Source organism: Rhinoderma darwinii, chromosome 5, assembly GCF_050947455.1.
Source record: "Rhinoderma darwinii isolate aRhiDar2 chromosome 5, aRhiDar2.hap1, whole genome shotgun sequence".
In the NCBI taxonomy this organism is placed as follows: domain Eukaryota; kingdom Metazoa; phylum Chordata; class Amphibia; order Anura; family Rhinodermatidae; genus Rhinoderma; species Rhinoderma darwinii.
This window is the reverse complement of record NC_134691.1, coordinates 321525032-321547298: the sequence shown is the minus strand read 5'-3', so window position 1 is coordinate 321547298 and position 22267 is coordinate 321525032. Positions and strand designations below refer to the sequence as shown.

General features: G+C 39.4%; 1 protein-coding gene across 1 annotated transcript in view; it reads left to right on the top strand.

The window, feature by feature from the left end:
• Positions 1-22267, top strand: part of PLXDC2 (plexin domain containing 2) — a 419557-nt gene that overhangs the window by 278251 nt on the left and 119039 nt on the right. Inside the window, exons 5-6 of the mRNA XM_075827580.1 lie at positions 7292-7414; positions 9626-9744. Of these exons, the coding sequence (XP_075683695.1) occupies positions 7292-7414; positions 9626-9744 (242 nt within the window). The remainder of the gene's footprint in view (positions 1-7291; positions 7415-9625; positions 9745-22267) is intronic.

Sequence of the window (22267 nt, the reverse complement as noted above, 5' to 3'; positions counted from 1 at the left end):
TGTTTTATTCCTTGTGAAAATAAGAAATTTTGAACAAAAATTACATCTTAATGGAAAAAAATATCATTTTTTTAATTCACAGCCCAATTCAAATAGGTGCTGTGAAAAAACGGTGTGGTCAAAATGATAACAACAACCATAAATGAATTCCTTGAGGGGTCTAGTTTCCAAAATGGGGTCACTTCTGGTGGGTTTCCATTGCTTTCATACCTCTGGGGCTCTGCAAATGCGACATGGAACCCGAAAACCAATCCAGCAAAATCTGGACTCCAACAAACACATAGCGCTCCTTTCCTTCTGAGTCCTCCCATGGGCCCAAACGGCAGTTTATCACCACAAATGGGGTATTGCCGCACTAAGGACAAATTGGGCAACAAAATGGGGTGTTTTATTCCTTGTGAAAATAAGAAATTTTGAACAAAAATTACATCTTAATGGAAAAAATATCATTTTTTTAATTTCACAGCCCAATTCAAATAGGTGCTGTGAAAAAACGGTGTGGTCAAAATGATAACAACAACCATAAATGAATTCCTTGAGGGGTCTAGTTTCCAAAATGGGGTCACTTCTGGTGGGTTTCCATTGCTTTCATACCTCAACACCTCTTCAAACCTGGCATGCTGCCTAAAATATATTCTAATAAAAAAGAGGCCTCAAAATGCACTAGGTGCTCCTTTGTTTCTGAGGCTTGTGTTTTATTCCACGAGCGCACTAGAGCCACATGTGGGACATTTCTAAAAACTGCAGAATCTGGACAATACATATTTAGTAGTATTTCTCTGGTAAAATCTTCTGTGTTACAGAAAAAAATGGAATAATATTGAAATTCAGCAAGAAAAATGAAATTTGCAAATTTCACCTCCACATTGCTTTAATTCCTGTGAAATGCCTGAAGGGTTAAAAAACTTTCTAAATGCTGTTTTGAATACTTTGAGGGGTCTAGTTTTTAAAATGGGGTGTTTTATGGGGGTTTCTAATACATAGGCCCCTCAAAGCCACTTCAGAACTCAAGAGGTACCTTAAAAAAAAGGCTTTTGAAATTTTCTTAAAAATATGAGAAATTGCTGTTTATGTTCTAAGCCTTGTAACGTCCAAGAAAAATAAAAGAATGTTAAAAAAACGATGCCAATCTAAAGTAGACATATGGGAAATGTGAACTAGTAACTATTTTGGGTGGTATAACCGTCTGTTTTACAAGCAGATGCATTTAAATTCTGAAAAATGCAATTTTTTCAAAATTTTCTCTAAATTTTGCAATTTTTCACCAATAAACACTGAATATATCGACCAAATTTTACCACGAACATGAAGCCCAAAGTGTCACGAGAAAACAATCTCAGAATCGCTTGGATAGGTTTAAGCATTCCGACGTTATTACCACATAAAGTGAAATATGTCAGATTTGAAAAATGGGCTCTGAGCCTTAAGGCCCAAACTAGGCTGCGTCCTTAAGGGGTTAAAGAAGTTAAAGATGATCTTGTCAACCTGTTCTTCAATGAGGTTTAGGGCATACATAGGTTAAAAATACTATAATATGTCTTAAATACAACTAGTTTTCTGTGTCGGTTGTGTGAACATGATTTTTTGTAATCTAGTTCAGTACAAAAATAATCAACCCACTGCAGTAAATTCATTTCTGCCCCATCGTCCCCCTCCCAGAGTCAGTTTCCTTTTGCCTGCACTTATACTATTATATTATTATAAGGAGCAGGGCTTAGAATTAGCACAAAGGCGGCAGGCCTGGAAGCCTTTATTAGGCCCCCAGGCTGCCATGACAACCGTCGGCATCCTGCGATCGCGTCGCGGATCTGCCGATTTGCTGTTGAAGGGGGCAACCCTCCACTTTGTTACTACTTAGATGCCGCAGTCGCTACTGATCATGATTATGTGGCTAAACAGGTGGGATCGTAGTTAGAAAAAACAAAAACAAATATTGGACATAAACCAGCACACTCTAGGTAGGATTTGATATAAAAAAGTACAAATTTATTAATTAATTTAAAATTTGAGTCAAGTCAATTAACCATACAACTTCATAGCATAGTCAAAGGAGAAGAGTCAAAGACATACAAAATAAGTCACTAAAAGGTATCATAAAACAGGATCAGCCGAGAAAATAATCATATCATGAATTGCTTAATCCGAATCCAAGACAAAATACACAGTACAATATAATTACATTGAGCAATCAATATGGAACTTGTTTACCAATCCAGATGTACTTATCTATTTTTTTGTGTATTGTTGCAATCGAGGGGCCCCTTCGATATATCGGTTGTATGTTCGGCCAAATGGGTGTCCTCAATGAAAATATGATGAGCCTGGCGTCCATTTGTCGTTGTTAGAAACACAGAGTCTCTCAAGCAACACCTCCAGTTGTTGGAAAGAAATCTCTTTTCTTTAGAGGAGAGAAATGATCCATTCCTCAGATTCGACCAGCATGGTCCAATTTCAGCCACCTGTGTAAGGTGGAGCTCCACTCCGAGCACGGAGTGAACGGTGTTATCTCTTATTCCACTACTTGCAGTAAGGTGTGGGCTGTATGTTAGAATACTTCCCTTTGGCTATCGCGTACAAGTACGTGATCACCAAGGGGTTAAAGCAGATCTGTCAGGTCTCCTATCTGAGGGCAGCATAGGATAGAGAGGGGTGTATAGTTTTCTATGATTTGATCCAGTATTTCCCTGTAAATGCTTTTTATGCTGCCAGAAAACAGAGAAAGCCTGTGTGTCCTGGTCCCCCCTCCCACACACAGTGATTGACAGTTTTCACTATACAAACCCATACAGGCAGAGCTGTCAATCACTGTATGTGGGCGGAGGAAGGAGGACTCACAGGCTTTTTCTATGTGTTCTGGCAGCAACATTGCAACTTTTTACATAGGAAACTATATATCCCCAAACTCAGCATCCCCCCTCTATCCTATGCTGCCCTCAGATAGGTAACTATAGGAGAACTGACGTAGACATTGTAATGCCAGATAATTGGCTTAAACTATCAAAATCGGTGAAAAGCTTTAGTTACCCTTTAAAACGTAAACCGTTGAGAAGACTGAGGGAATTGAGAAGTGTAATCTGGAGACATATCTGTAGGTTACGCAGGAATTATTAGTACTATTCTTATGAAAACGCAGCTTTGTTTGACTTCTCCGCCAGCTTTATCATAAGTTGGTTAAACATATGAAATCATATATCTGAGAGTATATTTGGATGACGATGTTCTGTAATAGGACATTACTATAGTTCTCTTCTGTTTAAATAGAGCTCAACCTTGACAGATACTCTTCATTGTCAGTGTTACATCTGGTAATCTATTACAATGAACATTTATCATTCTATTTTATTTCTATGTAAAGAACCTTAAGAAGAATCTCACATATTAGTAATACTATTGATAAAAGTCAATGTCACTTACAAAAGAGCAAAATATGTCACATTTATGATGACATCTACTCCAAAGGTGGCAATCTTTTTTCTATATGATTGTTTAGATGGGTTTTCTCATCATGACTACCCTGTTTTTAAAAACAGCGGCCCCAGGGTCTGGCCCCTGGAACCCCTGGTGATGAGCTGTTATTTGCAGGGGAGGGGAAGTTTCATCCGGCCATACATTTCCGCTATAGAAGTAATGTAGTATTATGTAAAAGATGGTGGGTTATTCACTCAAAGTGGGGGACCCGTCTACAAAACCTTAGCGGAGAACCGGTAACTAAGAGCAGCTCTCACTCTGTTGGACCTCGTCCGTCTGTGTATCACATGGTAAGCCTTTCATTTGAATGTACATCAAGTTATAACAGCTGACCATTGGAGGAGACAATCGCAGCAATATTCTGATTGTTGGCCTGGCTTTAATTTAAAAAGAGTTTTCGGGATAAAACAACCCCTTTAAGGAGAGCTTTAGACTTGCGCAGGGGTGGCATTTGTCTCCAAATGCTGACTGTTCAAATGCAATATTTTCAGATCATGGTGGCGGCTTACTTGTAAGGCTGGATTCACATTAGCATATTCAGTCCGTACTGTAATCATGTTTTCAGTACGGGACAGTAGTTCCACGGAGAGGCAGGGACTCCTAGCTTCGTACATAACTATGATGCTAGGAGCCCGAGTGCCTGCAGTGTGTTCGGTCCGGGACTTGCGGCCGAAATACATTCCGTCCTTTACGGACCGAACATGCTCGTGTGAACCCAGCCTTACCAGAAACTTTCAGTGATACGATATTTGTAGAATTTTAGTAACTGCACAAAACTGAATTGTCTAATTGGGTTAGACTTTGAAAAAGGGATCACTAATGTCTTTTAAATCTCAAAAATCAATATTTTTCTTAATATTAGCAATTTTTTTGTTACATTTTTTTCTACGATTAGGAAGTAGGCTGAGATTTTAAGGAAAGCCTACAAATGACACATGTGGTCATAGTATAGATATTTTTGGCCACTAGAAAGATAATTTTGCTGAACACCATTGCATTTTGTAACTTTTTGCCAATTATAAGAGATTTTTTTGTCACTAATTAACTGTGTAGAGAAAGGGGCGTAAAAAGGGAAGAGGTGGAGTCTGACACATTTGCTGGTGAAAGAAAATGTGTGTCATGCAGATAACAGTCGTTAATGGGGATGTACAGGTTTACATACATATGGCTGCTTTCTATCAAAAACAGAGCCACACCTCTCCACTGGTTGCGTGTGATATTGCAGCTCAGCTCCATTCACTTCAATGGAGCTGGGCTGCAATACCAGATACAACCCATGAACAGGGAAGAGTGGTATTTCTGGAAGAATGCATCATTGTTGTTCTAATCCTGTTCAACTACTTTGTTGGTGTTAATGTTACCAATCTAGAAACAGAAATATACCAAAAAAAAGTGTTTTCATGTCATTCTGGGGTACATATATGATATCAATATTTTTTTACCATTTATCAATCATCATAGAAAATCACCTCTAAACAAGTAGAAAGGTAGTTGTCAGGGCACAAAAGGTCAACATAACCATACAACCCTAGGGTCTATCAATGAATCCTAGGCAGTCTGCCCATATATGGTATGTATACAGATGACATCATAAGCATTCCCTGTAACACGATCAAAGGGGGTACCCTCTGCTTTGTCCTTTGTATAAAGCAATCAGGTTTGATAACGGCATACATGAAGTTAAATGGCGCAGAGGTATTTCTGATCTTAGCTATTAGAGCATGAATTCAGTTATGTATTGCTGCTGTTGTCCCACACCTGATTGTACGGGCACTGCCACACTTATATGGTACACTACTGCCTGTGCCATACTATATCAGAGCAGGTCATCAAAGAGTGATAATAATGATTGCCTTGAATTAGACAGGTCAATATTTCTGCGTCCTTACCATTTCTTTCCTATATTGTTTCCTTATAATTTGTGTTGGTTAATAGATGACGCCAGTCAATAACATTACATTTCCATGGAATAATGCATTTATGCGTTCTTGTAAATGGAGATTTTTTAAGACTTTGTAAATGCCTCACAAATTGGTGTTTAATAAGCTTTCATCCATTATAATTGTACAAACCATAGACTACGCTTCATTCCATTGTAAATCGACTTGAAGTGACATCATTACCAGGGGCTAAAGATGAAGTAAAGAGTGGCAGAAATGAATCACAGCCCACATCCGAATTTACAAAACATAGCATGGGAGTTCCTGCGCTCTGTGACTGCACATAAATCTCAGATCAGTATTAAATGTTTATTCGTTTATGCTGAATGTGGCTCTTGAACAAATTTATTCATCATTATATTCAGAATGTTATTCATGAGCATTGTCCTTAAATTAACTAATGTGACATTAAATCAGGAATTAAATTCCTGTTCTGCACAGTATTTAAATTTTTAGGGCCGCAGTTTGTCTTCCAGAGCTGTTCTTCCTACTTTTAACTGGGATAGGAAGTTTCAACCGTAGGCAACTATTCTGGAGCTTATAGAGAGCTGTCATTGAACCCCCATCTTCTATGCAAGTTTACACCAAATCTTCCTTATTCTCTCATCCTTTTCCTCAAAGGGTTGCCCTCAGTAATGTTAGACCTTATATAGTGAAATTGCCAGAGCTCCTCATTCTAACCAGCAGTTTATTGCAGCCACGGTGAACAGTGACTAATATTTTTAATTTCCTAATTTAAAATAGATAGATAGATAGATAGATAGATAGATAGATAGATAGATAGATAGATAGATAGATAGATAGAATCCAAAAATCAGGCAGCACTCCAAGGTATAAGCAAGGTAGAAAAAAGGTGCTTTATTGGTCCATATACACACGACGTTTCAGCTCAACACAGGAGCCTTTCTCAAGGCTCCTGTGTTGAGCTGAAACGTCGTGTGTATATGGACCAATAAAGCACCTTTTTTCTACCTTGCTTATACCTTGGAGTGCTGCCTGATTTTTGGATTCTACTACAGCAGGTCTGTTAGCCCTGACCTGGGCAGGTCGGCACCCACCTACGATTTACAAGGCTGTGCGGCTGACATTGTATTTGGATGATAGATAGATAGATAGATAGATAGATAGATAGATAGATAGATAGATAGATAGATAGATAGATAGATAGATAGATAGATAGATAGATAGATAGATAGATAGATAGATAGATAGATAGATAGATATGAGATAGATAGATAGATAGATAGATAGATAGATAGATAGATAGATAGATAGATAGATAGATAGATAGATAGATAGATAGATAGATAGATAGATAGATAGATAGTTACAATATTAAATACAAATACAAATATTAATTGATTGATCAGAGACACACAAATCACAAGGTTATTTAGAAAATGCAAACAAGACATTTACAAACTAAAAGACCTCAGTTGTGTTTACTGATAAAGAATCCTAAATTTAGTTTTTCTTTTTCACTAATGCTCATAAGCTACTCGTGGGTGACGTAAAGTATGAAAAAGGTAATTCTGAGGACATAAAATGAAAACCAGTAACACAAATTGACAGAAAACAGATAAGAACAGAAACGTTAGCAAACTCTATAGAACTGAATATGCCTCGGCAATATGTCACAACATATGCCTGTCAGACATTTTCTTGCCCTGTAAAGAGATGTAATTCCCTCTACTTTGCGTTATCGGAACCTCTGTAATTCAGCAAAACACATACAAAATATACTTAATTGGCAAATTTGTGGCACGTCGTAGATCCGGAAAGTGATAAACCGATCTTCCAGTGTGCGCATAAAGCTGGTGTTAGCATTTTCTATTCCCTCGTTATAAGAAATCTGATTCTAATATCTGTTCTGGATTCTGCAGGTTTTATATATACAGGAGAAGTTGTTCATCGGATGCTCACCGCAACACAATACATTGCTCCCTTGATGGCTAATTTTGATCCAGGCGTGTCCAGAAATTCTACAGTCAGATACTTTGACAATGGTATGTATGAAATTCACACAAATATGTCTATCCAGAATATGCAATAAAGTATTACCTTAAAGGGATATTAGTTTCAGGAAAAAAAAGCTTACTCATTGTCTGATGAAAGGTTATACAACTTTCTAATATACTTTGTGTATCATTCCTTAATGATTTTCAAGATCTCTGCTTGCTGTCATTCAATGGGAACCTGCACTGTTTACCACCAGGGGATACAAATCTGTTGTGTTCATGTAAGGGGCATGCCGAGGTATAATTTAAAATAAAAAATCTGTAACAGGGCCCTCTACCTACCATGTGCCCTTTATAATACTGGTGTCTTCTTATGTAGAAGAAGCTCCAACATTAGATGCACGGCTCGTTACAAGACATAGCTCTGATAACTGTGCTGTACCTGTAACGAGCGGTGCAGCTGTGTGTCCATCACATGACCACGACAGATTTTTATGCACTAGAAGTAAACAATAAATCTTACTATTGATTGACAGCAAGCAGAGATCTTGGAATTGGGTTTAGGAAAATATATCAGAAACTAGGGATGCACGATGCATCGAAACTTTGATACTGTTTCGATACTCTGCATCCCCAAACAGTTCGATACCGTTATTTCATGTATTTCGATAATTAGCTGTGCGGCTGCACAGCTGAGCATTGTAACATTTGAATTTATGAGAGCGGGGCTGCGGCTGTGTAACACAGCCATTGCCCCGCTCCTGAGTCCTGACATGTGCGCAGGATGATGTGATGCGGCCAGCGCTGCACTAATGAGCGGCGGTGCTGAAGACAGAACATGGCGGGTGCACTGCAAAACACCCCCATGTTCTGTCCTCAGTGCCTGAACCGCCGCTCATTAGTGCAGCGCCGGCCGCATCTCCTCATGCTGACCGCGCGCGCACTTCCTGTCAGGAGCGGGGCAATGGCTGAATTACACAGCCGCAGCCCCGCTGGCGGAGATTAGAGAAGCCTCTCATCTCCGCTGCTATTTCCCTCAATGCTGTGATCACAGGTGACTCGCGTCATAGGGAATTCCTATGACGCGATTGAGGGACATACCATATATGGGCAGAAAGCCCAGGGTTCATTGAAGGCCCCTAGGGCTGTCCTACCATATTTCCTGTTGTTAGGGCATACTTAGGTATGTCCTAACAACTTACTGTGTACTATCAGTATATAGATATCTGCCAGTACATTAAAGTTTAAAAAATAAAGTAAAAACATAAAGTAATGTTAAATAAAAAATATACACATACACCTTTTTTTACAATAAACATTAAAATAAGTCTCAATACATAAAATATACACATATAGGGTATTGGCACGGCCGTAATAAACTGCACAACAATTTTTTTGCATCATTTATGATGTGTACGCTGTAAAATAAAACAAAAAAAAACAGCTTTCTATCACTTATTGTGGGGCACGTGGTGTGATGAATTTAACCCCCATGTGCCTCACACATTAACCCATTATGACTGAGAAATATGATGGGCTTAATTACTATTAATGTGAGGCACGTGGAGGTTAAATTCATCATCACACCTCGCGCATCACATTAGAAAATGGAAGAACTTTTTTTTTTATTACTGTTGGCAAAGTATAGAATTGGTATCGAAATCGAAATACTAAACTAAGTATCGGTATCGAAGTCCAAATTCTGGTATCGTGACATCCCTATTAGAAACTTGCATAAATATATAATTTTATTTATACAATGATTTCAGTGGTATTCCCATAATCATAAATGATCTCCTATCCACAGAATAGGTGATCATTTTCTAATCACTGGGACCCCCACTAATTTTAAGAACGGGGGTCCCAAAACCCCTAGATCCTTTCCACCTCTTGACCACAGTGAGGAGCATATTATAATGGAGCGGCGGTCGAGCATGTCTATGGGAATGACGAAAACAGGCGACTACAGCTCAGAGCTACTTTTTGTATTGGCCCTTTACTGTGACTAAAAGGGCCAAAGGGACTCCCCTCTACTACATCCATATGTCCTAATAGGCCTTATGGATCGGGGCTGTCCAACCAGACAAATCCTTCAACCAATTGTCTTTTAAATATTGCTCAGGTCTTTCAGGTTGAAGAATAGCAGCACAAGAGTAATGAACATCCTCCTTCCCGAGTCTTTGAGGGTTGAATTGTTTGTATGACTTAGAGATTCGACATGTTGGAGAATGTTCCTAATATTTAGATGTTTTTTTCTAGGTACCGCCCTTGTAGTTCAGTGGGACCATGTTCACCTACAAGACAACTACAGTCTCGGAAGCTTCACCTTTCAGGCCACCATAATCAATGATGGTCGAATAGTGTTTGGATATAAAGAAGTAAGTCTAAATTATTATCTCTCATATAGATAAGTTGTTTTTCTTTATTCCTTATTCATATCCAAAGACAATTTTTTTTTCTCCTGTATACCCCACCAATGCACATTCATGGGATATGCCTGCAATGTGCTGGGCTAACCTCTGCGACCTTCACTTATCAGGAGAACGGGGGTCCCTTGACTCATGTTCGACCAGCCCACATTTATGTGGAGAATGAATTGGGAGGTAGCCGCACATGACAAAAAAGTCTAAGATAAAACCACCAGCAAAACAACAATTATTAGTTATTAAAAAGTTTGTTTTCATTCTGTGCAGTTAATCCGTCCTAAAGCTCAAATAATTATAATCTAATATTACAAAACTTTTGGATCAAAAAAAATAAAAGTTTTTTGTTAATGAATATAATGTGATCTAATTGTCATTAAGACACACAAGCCAGCCCCCAAGCAAGGCTACTTTGGGCCTTAGTGCTCTGAACAATTTTAGCAATTTTCCTTTTGACATTTTTTTTTCAAAAAAATAATTGGATTTAATGCAAAAAAAAAGTGAATTTTTTTTCAAATTCCAACATTTTTCTTAATGATGTAAAAAAAAAAGTAAAATAGAAATTATAGCATTTTCTGCCATTATCCGACAGTATAGTAATTTTGATATATAACATGAGGGCTGGGCTTCACATACCACATGATTGGGAGGGTTTTATTATTTATTAATTTTATCACTCATTATGATTTTTTTTTAATTTTTTAATTTTTTACTTTTAATTTTATTTTTCATATGGTATTTCCCAAAGGTCTTTTCGGACTTGATTTTTAATAATATTTTACCACCACATACAGTATATCCTCTGTTACAAGGGGAAAAAGCGCTAACAAGTGATAACTGGATCTAGTAAGATCACAATAACCATATATACACCGCTCATTTGTTTTATTCATAGTCTATGGGAATTATAGAAACAGTTGAGTGCAGCGCTTGGCTTTTTCCATCAATTTCATACACATTAAATAGAGCGGCAGGTGCATGCTCGACCACCGCTCCATTCAAGCTCCTCTTTACTGCAGGGGTGCAGTGCGGCAGAACTAGGAGTTCGAAAACCCATTTTAACGATCAGTGGGGGTCCCAGCGAGGGGGCCCTCAGCGATCAGAAAATGATCACCTATCCTGTGGATTACTGATAATTTCTGATTTTGGAAATACCCCTGTAAATAAAGCTTATTAGATAGAATGAACAGAATGAATTTAAATATGAATTTGTTGATTAAATCAGTTTTCCACTTTGTACAATTCAATTCTCCCTATAAGGTTTCTGAAAATAAGCCAATAGCAGGGTGTTATTGGCTGTTTATTGTTTGGCAAATGTAAAATGTCCCTCTAATACCTTAGATTTCCAAAATCAGTATTTGAGACAACCCCTTTAAAGCTGCATGCACTGTGGTGGGCTGTCTAGTGTCTGGATCACACTAGAGAATGTTAAGTTCCACTTTTTGATAGAAAATAGAAAATGTTTCAATAGATGAAGCCCATATTATTTACATGAAGATAAAGTCAAGATTTTGTAAAAAGTTGATTGAACGTGAATTATAAGATGGTCGGAGACTTTGATGGGAGCCATTGAACTGATTCTGATAATTCATTTTGATGTTTCCTATTTGGATTAAATACAACCTTTAGCTAATGAACAACCAAATCAGCCAAGGTATTAAGAAACTTTAACCAGAAAAGCTTAGGCTCGGAAACAGGGAAAGATTATAGGCAGGGCAAAAGGACCAATTGTGCAGAGGCCTTTACCCTCAAAGGACCTTTACCTCCTCAACACTACCAGAGTCTGAAAGCTTTTACGTTTCCAACAAATTTTCTTAAATGGACGCTAACTTTTTAGACAACTTATGCTGATCTAATAATTTACCTGAAACAACTTTGTAATTTACTTACTGTTAAAATTCAGTTGTTTTATCCATGCAAATTCTGGGTGAAGTTACTGCCAATAGGTGTCTCCCTACCTGTAATCTGCTATCCACCCTCTATTGTCAATAGCATTGGCTGACCCTGGTTACAGAGCAGAATTGACTTCTGCAGAAGGTGGGTGTGTGTATCCTCACTGTCTGCCTATACAAGTCTGTGGAGAGGGGAGGGGGAGCAGGTGGAGGGAGCTGAGAGAGTGTCAGCAACACTCATGCTGCATGTAAGTCTATGGAGGGGAGGGGTGAGCTGAGGGGAGGAGGCAGGAGCATAGTGAGAAAAACACAGAAGTGCTGCAGGCTGCTGGTAGGCTTTCTATGTCACCCCAGTAATGGAATCTCAGCTACACTGCTCATGCTCATTGCTGCTGTATAATCTCCTCCATGCTATTGCTTCCCCTATAAATGATATAGATAGAGATAGGAGAGTAGGATTCTCCTCTTCTATGTGTGCAGTATATAGAAGACATGACAGCAGTTAGGCTCCGCTCACTAGCTCAGAGACAACCTAGAATTAGGATTAAAGACTGTAGAGGGTAAAAAAAAATGTCATATAATGGCCAGATATAGTATTATTCCTCATGTACACACATATGACAGCTTATTCTTGAGTCACCTGAAAAGATAGGTACGCTTTAAGTGACAAAAAATGCCTCATCTGCCTGTGCTATTAACTAGAAGAAACCATGTGCCTGAGACTGTTAATTGTCATAAGGAGACACTGTCAGACACCTTCAAGGGATTGTCCGGGTTCCGCAAATTAATGTTATTTTTTGAATAATTAAAAATTATACAATTTCCAATATACTTTCTGTATTGATTCCTCACGGTTTTCAAGATTTTTTTCCTCTGGAAGTAAGCAATGAGAGTTCCTACTGAATAACAACCAGCAGAGATCTTGAGAACCGTAAGGAATTAATATAGAAAGTACATTGGGAAATTGTATAAATTTAAATTATACAAAATAAATAACATTAATTTGCTAAAACCGGACAAACCCTTTAAGCATGTTAAAATCTAGCTGTGGATGGACTCCCAACATTGTTTTTGCCCAGAGGACTCTGCCAGCCTTGATCCGGCAATGCTCTAGTTAATTTGTATTTTACATTTGCAGTAATGCTGATCCAATGGCATTGTCATCTAGCCCAGCTAATTCTCTTTGCAATTCTATGATTTTCCTCAGAATGTGCAATTTCTATAATAAGTCACAACTGAGAGGTTTTGCAATTTAAAGTTCTTGTGTGCTCAGCTAAGGATATTACGACTCAGACAGAAGATTCAGTCGTTTCTCATTTATCCACATTCTTTAGAAGTGTTCGGAGAGTGAATAAAGGGTCGTTTGTTTCCATGTCTGTGAATGTGTCTTCATTTAAGGAGCTTAATGAAATGATTTTATCTTGACTTGGTATTTAATTTGTATGTTCTGTCTATACAGTCATCTGTTGGGGTGCGAATACAAGAGATGAGACCGAGGATCTCATTCTGATATGTGCTTTTCATATTTACAATCAAAAGGAAAAACTTTTTTTTTTTATCGGAAAAACAGTACAATGCAGATTTTATCCAAATCGAGATTTCTTTTTATATAGATATTCAGCGAAGGATTATAATGGGAACTATACAGCGAGGCTTTTATGCTGAATACAGGAACCTAGGAAACAGAGCATGATCTGCGTATGGCGTATTTTTCGGGGTTTTTCCCATAGGCTTCTCTTTAGGACTTCAAAAACTCCAGAAGGAAAGCATGTACAAAATGACACCAAAAGAAAATCGCCATCAAAATGCCACTAAAAACTCCTTAAAAAATATGTTCCAATTTAATAACTTTCACATTTTTAGAAGTTCTTTTTTGATGGATTTTAAGCTGCTAAAAAAAAAAATCTGTACAAGAAGGAGGCCTAGGGCGATGTTCACGCGCAGCGGAAATTTCTACGTCTGCAACATGTGGATTTGGCCATGGATTTTGGCCGTGGATTTTATTCTTTGCAATGCCAACAAAAGAGAGTAACATATGACTGCAGGGTCAGACTACTCATAGGTTTGCATAAGAGCTGTATACACAAAACAGTAGGATATTTTTATTTCGCATTGTTTGTAAACTTGGTTCATTTTTTATTTTATGTTTAACAAAAAATTAAAGAAGGAATTAAGATGTTTAGCACAGAAATAAAGTAATGGATGAACTGAAATCACAGAAAATCTTACAAGCACCAAATTATAAAATGTACAAAAGATATGATAAAATGTTAGTAGATGAGTATAAGAAACCCGCTTGAATAAACACCACGTATTGCAATGTAATATAAAATACAAAATACACAAAATAAAAAAATACAATAGAAAAAAGAATAAGGGGGAAAAAGTGGTAGGGAAAACAAGCGGAAAGGTAACATGTTGAGAGACACCAAATCCTAACACAGTTCAGTTACTAGTGATGGTGTCATATACAAGACATCCAAATCTGTTCAAACTTTCAATGGGTATTCTTGAAAATTCTAGACAATTTGTCACTGTCCATGTCCATGATCCAAAAATTGCTGCAAAAGTCTGATTTTCAACTTAGAGAAATTCTCCTGCTAAATGGCTAGTACCGAAGCTACATGGTGTCTACCAACTATAACCTCGGCAGGAAGGGGGGTTATCAAGGAGTGGAACAAACTCTCTTGCTATAGAATCTCCCCCCCCCCCTCAACCTTAGTTCCGAATATTCAGCATGATAGCAATTGGATGGAGAATCGCTCAGTCCACAGCTGCCAGCTTCTTTGATTCACCCAGTAACATTCACGGATCTGCTGTGTGTGTAACATTTGTGCATGTAATGTCATACAGATGTAGCCAAGTTTATCTTGACTCTGATAACTTGCTGCAGCGTGATATCACACAACAAAAGCCATTGAAAAAGTCAAGTTAAAGTTTCTTGCCACTGTGTATTTAATGCGTTAAAAGTCAAGAAACAGATGACTACATCTGTATATATATGCACAGCTCAGTCATAAAGCATAATCAGTTGGTTAGACACATCGTCGAATTGGCTGTAGAAAGAACATGTTTTTTTCCTATTCATAAATTTGCAACCACTACCCCCCTCCACAATAGTGCCCTAGGAAACTGCCTACTACGCCTACCCCTCATCCTGGCCATGGGGCTATTTCTCTACTGAATCTACTTTCTGTAATGGTTGAGGATACTGAAGTGTGTTGCTCACCAGACCCAGTTCCTGTGGCTAGTCCCCGCAAGCGGACTTAGTTCCTGCCAACGGACGCATTCGGTTGCTTAGACTTCGCACTCCAGTCTAGCCAGCCCTAAACCGATTGTGGCTTAGAAGATCCACTACTCTGGTGAAAAGATGGTGCAGAGGTTCTCAATCTTATTCTACTCCATATATGGACAGAGACATCAGGGGCTTCCTCTAGGAGCGTAATCCCCAGTCAGATAGATTCTGCTCCTACAGGGAGCTACAGTGGTGCTATTTACAGGATGGGGTGCCAATTACGGGGGCTGCTGATATATACAGGGGAAATGGCACTATCTACAGGGGGAAGTGGCGCTATCTGCAGGGGGTGGCACTATCTACAGAGGGGATGTTGCTATCTACAGGGGGATGGCGCGATCTACAAAGGGGATGGTGCAATCTGCAGGGGGAGGTGCTATGTGCAGGGGGTGGCACTATCTGCAGGGGGATGATGCTATCTACAGGAGGTGGCGCTGTCTGCAGGGGGTGGCACTATCTACACGGGGTGTGGTGCTGTCTACAGGGGGTGCTATATACAGGAGGTGTGGCACTACCTACATTGGCACTGTGTGTGGTGCTATGTGGGCACTATCTACAGTGGGAACTGTGGCACTATGTAGGCACTGTGGCACTATTTACAGTGGGCACTGGCACTATCTACAGTGGGCAATGTGGCACTATCTACAGTGGTATTGTGTCACTATGTACATGGGCACTGTGGTCATGAAAGGGTTAAAATAAGCACAAAGAAAGAGCAAATTATGTTGCTAAACTAGATATTTTTGCAACAATAGAAAGATCTGTGCAGATTATGATCACTTGTATCAAAACTGCCCCCAGCTGCACCGCACTAACATCTGGGGGGCACCTTACACTTTGAGAAGCATTGCTGTAGTGAACTTATGGCATCAACAAGGATATATGTATTCTATTTATTCTTGTTTCCTTAAAGTTTATCGCCAAAATTAAATGTAACATAAAAATCACCGTTATCCGATTCAACCTCTGCATATCAGGGCCATAATTATTTGATCATTTATGTCAATGTTAGTGGGATTATCTCCTTTGTATAGCATAAATAGCATTTACCTCTACATAGATGTGTAAGAATCCACTGTGCCAGAATGTTTCATTGTTTTCTTAAGAGACCTATCACTGTTAAAGCCCTTGAAGTGGAAACGGCAGAATTTACAGGCACAATCAATGGACTGAATAGAGAAAAGTATAATACAGTCAATGAGGGAATTCATTCGGTGCTGAATATTTGACAACTGTTCTCCTACGGAGCCTCATTCAACCAGTGAAAATGATGATAAGTGCAAATGTAAAGATAATTTCCAGTGTTCAACTATATTTGACTTTTTCTCCCATTAAGGGAAACTTTAATGGCCATTTACAAACCAAGACTCAGAATCTCACTAGAGCCATTGTGATGTCTGAGAAGTTTATTTGCTGATCATGCATCTATTTGCATTGAGCCATTCGTGAATCATTGTAGAGTTATAATTGGGGCTCTGATCCTCTGCAGGAGAGCTCATTGAAAGTCATGTACAGTATAGAAGCTAATGGAAATGGTTTTCTACAGATGAAGGTTAAAAAGTTGAAACAGGTCTCTGATTTGCTTCCATGGACACTTGGATGAATGTTACACAGTTACATAGTTAGTACAGTTGAAAAGAGACATGTGGGTGGCCGAGAGCGCATGGAGTAGGACGCGTTTTGCCTTAGCTCCGCTGCTCCTAGGCTACTACCGGCTCAAAACGGCTCTTACAAGTACCTGAACTAGACCTAAAGTGTCACATAAGGACACCGGAACGCTGCCTGCACCTATCTGTTATGGGCAGAATAAAGAAAAAGCCGGTGGCGGCAAAACTCACGGAGTTCTTTGCGGCGGCAAGAATCCAAGATGGCGCTGGCGCGCCTGCAGTTGAAAGTCAGGGAGACTTGGCAGCAAATAGGAGGACATCAGGGGCAGCTAGAGGAGCGATCCTCGTTGCCTCGTCACCGGGTCTATCTCGGGCCACAGATACTTCACTGCGGCAACCTTACTCTCCAGCTGGACTGTTCTCCTCCAGGCCTCCATCTTCTCCATCTGTGAGTAATATAAGCTCTCCTGCAGAGCACATATTGAATACAGCGCCTATGTTAATGCATAATGCGGGACCTGACAAACCGGTCACTGAAGCTGCACTCAAGTATTTATTGCATGATCTAAATGCATCTATACAAATGTCAATTCAGAACGCATTTCATGACCTGCAGCGAGATTTTACAGCTTTAGGGGACAGGACGTCCCATATTGAAACAAAGATGGCGGAATTCTCAACTGCTCATAATGCTCTGGTTGATACTAATACGGGATTAGAAGAACAAGTGGAGGCGCTGACGCACAAAGTGGCAGATATGGAAGACAGGTCGCGCCGCAACAATGTTCGTTTTAGAGGCATCCCTGAAGATATCACAAATGCTCGATTGGGAGAATACTTGACGGATCTTTTTGTGGCTCTTCTGCCTGATACGCCTCAATTAGACCTGTTGATTGACAGGGCACATCGTATCCCTAAACCACGTTCTCTGCCTACTTCAACACCGAGAGATGTCATTGCCCGGATCCATTATTATCACTTTAAGGATAAATTTCTCCTTGCAGCACGGTCTTCGAACTCCCTTCCTGACAGGTTCCGAGACATTCAACTATTTGCGGATTTATCTGCAGCTACTTTATTACGCAGGAGAGAATTTGCGGTTACTACAAAGGTTCTTCAGGACTGTCAGATTCCGTATAAATGGGGGTTCCCTGTTAAGCTTATTATTTCATTCAGAGATGCAAAGCATGTAGTGGAATCTCCGACCAAGGCGGCAGCTCTGATTGAAAGTTGGAACTTGAGTGTTGCGAGAAGTACTAATCCTGGTACTCCATTACAAATGCGTGCTGGACCGGCACCTAAAAGCTCTCTTCACGTGGAGGCAGAATGGCGAGAAGTACAACATCACCATCGTTCATCTGTGTCTTAATTATGCGCTGCAGATTTAACTTCAAAGTATGGAGTATAAATGTGATACCATGCCATATTTCCTGAGGGTAGCATTCTGGCGTACATGTCTTATGCTTTTCTCCTAGTAAGGTCTTCTAGGTTATCTCATTTATATAGCCTAGGGTGGGGCCATGTCTGTACCATGGTACTACAGATTTCCCTCCCTTCTAGGATTGCAATGTCGGACCGACATGTGCGAACTAGATTGCAATACTTGGTTTGGTTTGTATTTTGTGTTTACTTATTTGTTTGGGTTGTTTTATTTGCTCAGCTCGCAAATCAGGTCATACGTAATCTACATATAATGTTACGAATCTATGTTACCTTGGAAAAAATGTGGAAAGTCGCATACGACAAATGTCCTTTTATAATTTTTAATGGTACTTAGATTTTCCTCGTTAAATACTAAAGGCTTAAATAGTCCATATAAGAGGTCGATGCTATGGGCCGAGGCCAAAAGCCTGCAGGCCTCTGTGTTTTGCCTGCAAGAGACACATTTAAACCTGGCAGATATTAGTAGGCTTAAGCATAAAAATTACCCGCATGTATACTCTGCTCCGGCCATCTCCAAAAAAAGGGGCGTTTCTATAGTAATACACCAGTCAGTCGCTTTTGTACAAGATTTCATTCAGGTTGATAAAGAAGGCAGATATATTATCCTTGTATGTCATTTGAACAATGTACAATACACAATTGTTAATATGTATGGGCCAAACACACACCAGGTCCGTTTTCTTAACAGATTACTTAAACAGATCCAAAAATGTCAAAAAGGGCATCTTATACTAGTAGGGGATTACAACAAGATTATGTGGCCGTCTCTAGACTCTTCAGCACTGGGAGCTCTGCATTCTCCTTCAGAGTTATTTCAGGTCATGTCTAAAGAGGGGTTGCTAGATGTTTGGCGTATGCAACATTTGAATGAAAAAGACTTTACGTTCTTCTCGCACCCACATGGGACATATTCACGTATTGACATGTTTTTTTGTGGATAAGTTGTTGTTTGAAAAAATGTCCTCGTCCCACATAGGTTTGATCACATGGTCGGATCATGCGCCCATCTCAATGCTGGTATCGGAGCATTTTAATAAGACTCCTTCCTTCCCTTGGAGAATTAACCACTTTATACTGAACTCTCCTTCATATCAAGACTCACATAGCTCCACTATGGAAGAGTTCTTTAAATTTAATACTACTCCAGATGTGGCTCCTACAATGGTATGGTGTGCTCATAAAGCTTTCATGAGGGGTCACTTTCTTAGTTTAGCAGCTAAAGACAGGAAAAATAGAGAAGCAAAGCGTCTCCGCATAATAGAAGAACTTACCCGCCTTACACAATTAAACAAAGGCATGCCATGTACTGACCGGTCTAGGCTAATTAGTCATCTCCATACACAACTACACCAGCTTGACTTATATAAGTACGATAAGGCTCTACGAAGACTAAAAGTAAAATACTACAGACACAGTAATCGAGCGGGGGCCTTACTAGCACAACAAATGAAAGACAAGGCCTTTAAGGCCAGAATACCCTTTCTTCACAACCAGCGAAACGAGGTTATATTTAATCCTCAAGAAATCGCTAATTCCATTGCACAATACTACTCTTCTCTATACAATTTAAATCAAGACCCAGCGGTTCCGCAACCTACTCCCACGGCCATTAGGGAATTTTTAGAATCTATCTCTCTCCCAAAAATTGCGCCCTCCCAACTAAACGTGTTGTCCCAGCCCTTTCAATTGCTAGAAATTCTAGATGCCATAGCAACTTTGAAACCACAGAAATCCCCCGGCCCTGATGGCCTTACAAATGATTATTTTAAAAAATTCAAGACCATTTTAGCCCCCCAACTCCTCCACTTGTTTACGCATATACATTCCACTGGTCAAATACCCCCAGAAATGCTTCAAGCGACCATTATAACTCTGCCCAAACCGGGCAAGCCTGCGGACAGACCTCAGAATTTCAGACCTATTAGTCTGCTCAATACTGATTTGAAACTATACTCCAAAATTTTGGCCTTGCGATCAGCCTCAATATTACCTGATCTAATTCACCAAGATCAGGTTGGCTTTGTTAAACAGAGATCGTCTGTAGATGGGACGAGAAAATTTATAAACCTTATAGATTGGGTGGGGCGCAGTCAGACGCCTTCACTGCTCTTATCTCTAGATGTGGAGAAGGCGTTTGACCGAGTACATTGGGGGTACTTAGATGCAGTGCTGGGCAAGTTTGGAATTGTGGGGAAAGCGCGGGATATTATTATGGCCTTGTATACCCAACCTTCTGCCACTGTCCTAGCCTCAGGTTATCAATCATCGTCCTTCTCTATATCCAATGGCACACGTCAAGGATGCCCACTCTCCCCGTTAATTTTTACGCTGGTGATGGAACCTTTGGCAGAGGTCATCAGAGCAACTTCAGATATTAAAGGGGTTACTATTGGGCAGATGGAGCACAAAATTGGTCTTTTCGCAGATGACGTACTCATGGTCTTGTCAAACCCGTGTACCTCTTTTCCTTACATTATGTCAATTCTGAATACATTTAGCGCTGTTTCATATTATAAATTGAATGAGAACAAGTCCAAAATTATGAATATGGGATTATCAGAGCATGATGTTCATGCTTTGCAAAATTTATATTCTTTTGAGTGGACTTCTCAAGGACTTACATATTTAGGGGTTCAGCTGGTATACCCTGTGTCACAACTGTATGCTATTAATTATTTCCCCTTACTTTCGCAGCTGGAAAAAGAGCTCAATGACCAACTAAAATTTGAAATTTCGTGGGTAGGACGTATTGCAGCCATTAAAATGTTGATTCTTCCTAAAATCCTGTATTTATTTAGAAATCTGCCTATATGGGTCCCTGCTTCATATTTACATAAATTACAGAAGATTTTGGTTAAATATGTCTGGAAGAAACAAAAAGCGAGGGTGGCTATTCAAACCCTGTGTCTTCCTGTAGCTAAAGGAGGTTTGGGATTTCCACATATGGCAACATATTACCATTCTTGTATCCTGGATCAAGTTCGACAATGGCTTAACCCCATCCCTATAAAGTCGTGGGTCTTGATAGAAGAGTCATGTGGCCATTTTGACTCCCTTTTTACCTATCTATGGGCTGCAACACTTAATGTGTCTTTCCCTACTCCATCTCTGTTAACCATTAAGGCTGCTATTTGTACGTGGAATTTAATGGTGGGTCAGAAAGCTATTTTTCCTCTAAGAATATCAGACATGTCAATGCGGACCCTTTCACATTTACTTCCTAATCTAAAATTATCACTGTGGGAGACTCTGGGAATCGAAAGAGTTGGGGACATATGGAGTGGAGGTGTTCTTTCTACATTTACAGAACTGGTCACTAGATTTTCCTTACCACCTACAGAATTTTATAAATATCTTAGGATTCGGCATTTTCTGCAACCTATTGGCAGGAAATCCCTCCCCCCTAAAGTACTTTACGAAGACTATTTTTTTCAATTCTTAAAAATCACAAAGGGCGTCTCCAAGGCTTATGCAGCAATTTTAGATGTTCAGCTACAGCCAACTCTACACTGTGTCAAGAGGTGGGAGGGGGACTTAGCCATACCTCAGGATAGTGTGGATTGGGAGGCCACCTTTTCTTTGGCCTCTCAATTATCCAATTCTGTACATCATCTAGAAGCTACCAGAAAAATGCTTTACAGATGGTATCTGACACCTTATCGTCTTTCACTGATATATCTAACCTCGTCTAATATATGCTGGAGATGTAAATCAGGAGTGGGGACACTGACACACCTTTTTTGGTATTGTCCGGCTATTCAAATCTTTTGGGTCAAGATTGCTAAACTGTTATATATATAACATATATAAATATATTACAATACCCTCTAGTTTGTACTCCTGCCTTAGCTCTGCTTAATGTAGGGCTAGTGGATTTTCATTTTCATGATAGGTCAATAATTTTTCATGTGCTATGCTCTGCTAGAATCCTCATAGCTAGATATTGGAAGAACACCTCCACTCCGACGCTAACTGAGGTGATACAATCGGTTAATTATACATGTATTATGGAAAGAACGATTTTTCTACAAAGATCACAAACTTCTCAATGTCTCCAATGGTATAAATGGACGTCCTCTAAATACTATGTAGATTCTCTTTATACCTGATACTCCTGGTATGATGATGTAACTTCTATGACCTTGTAAACTGAGCTGAGTTTGTTTAGTTTCTTTGTTTTGTTATGTTTAGTTTTTGGGGTATTAACCCCTTAGTGACCACTAATACGCCTTTTTACGTCG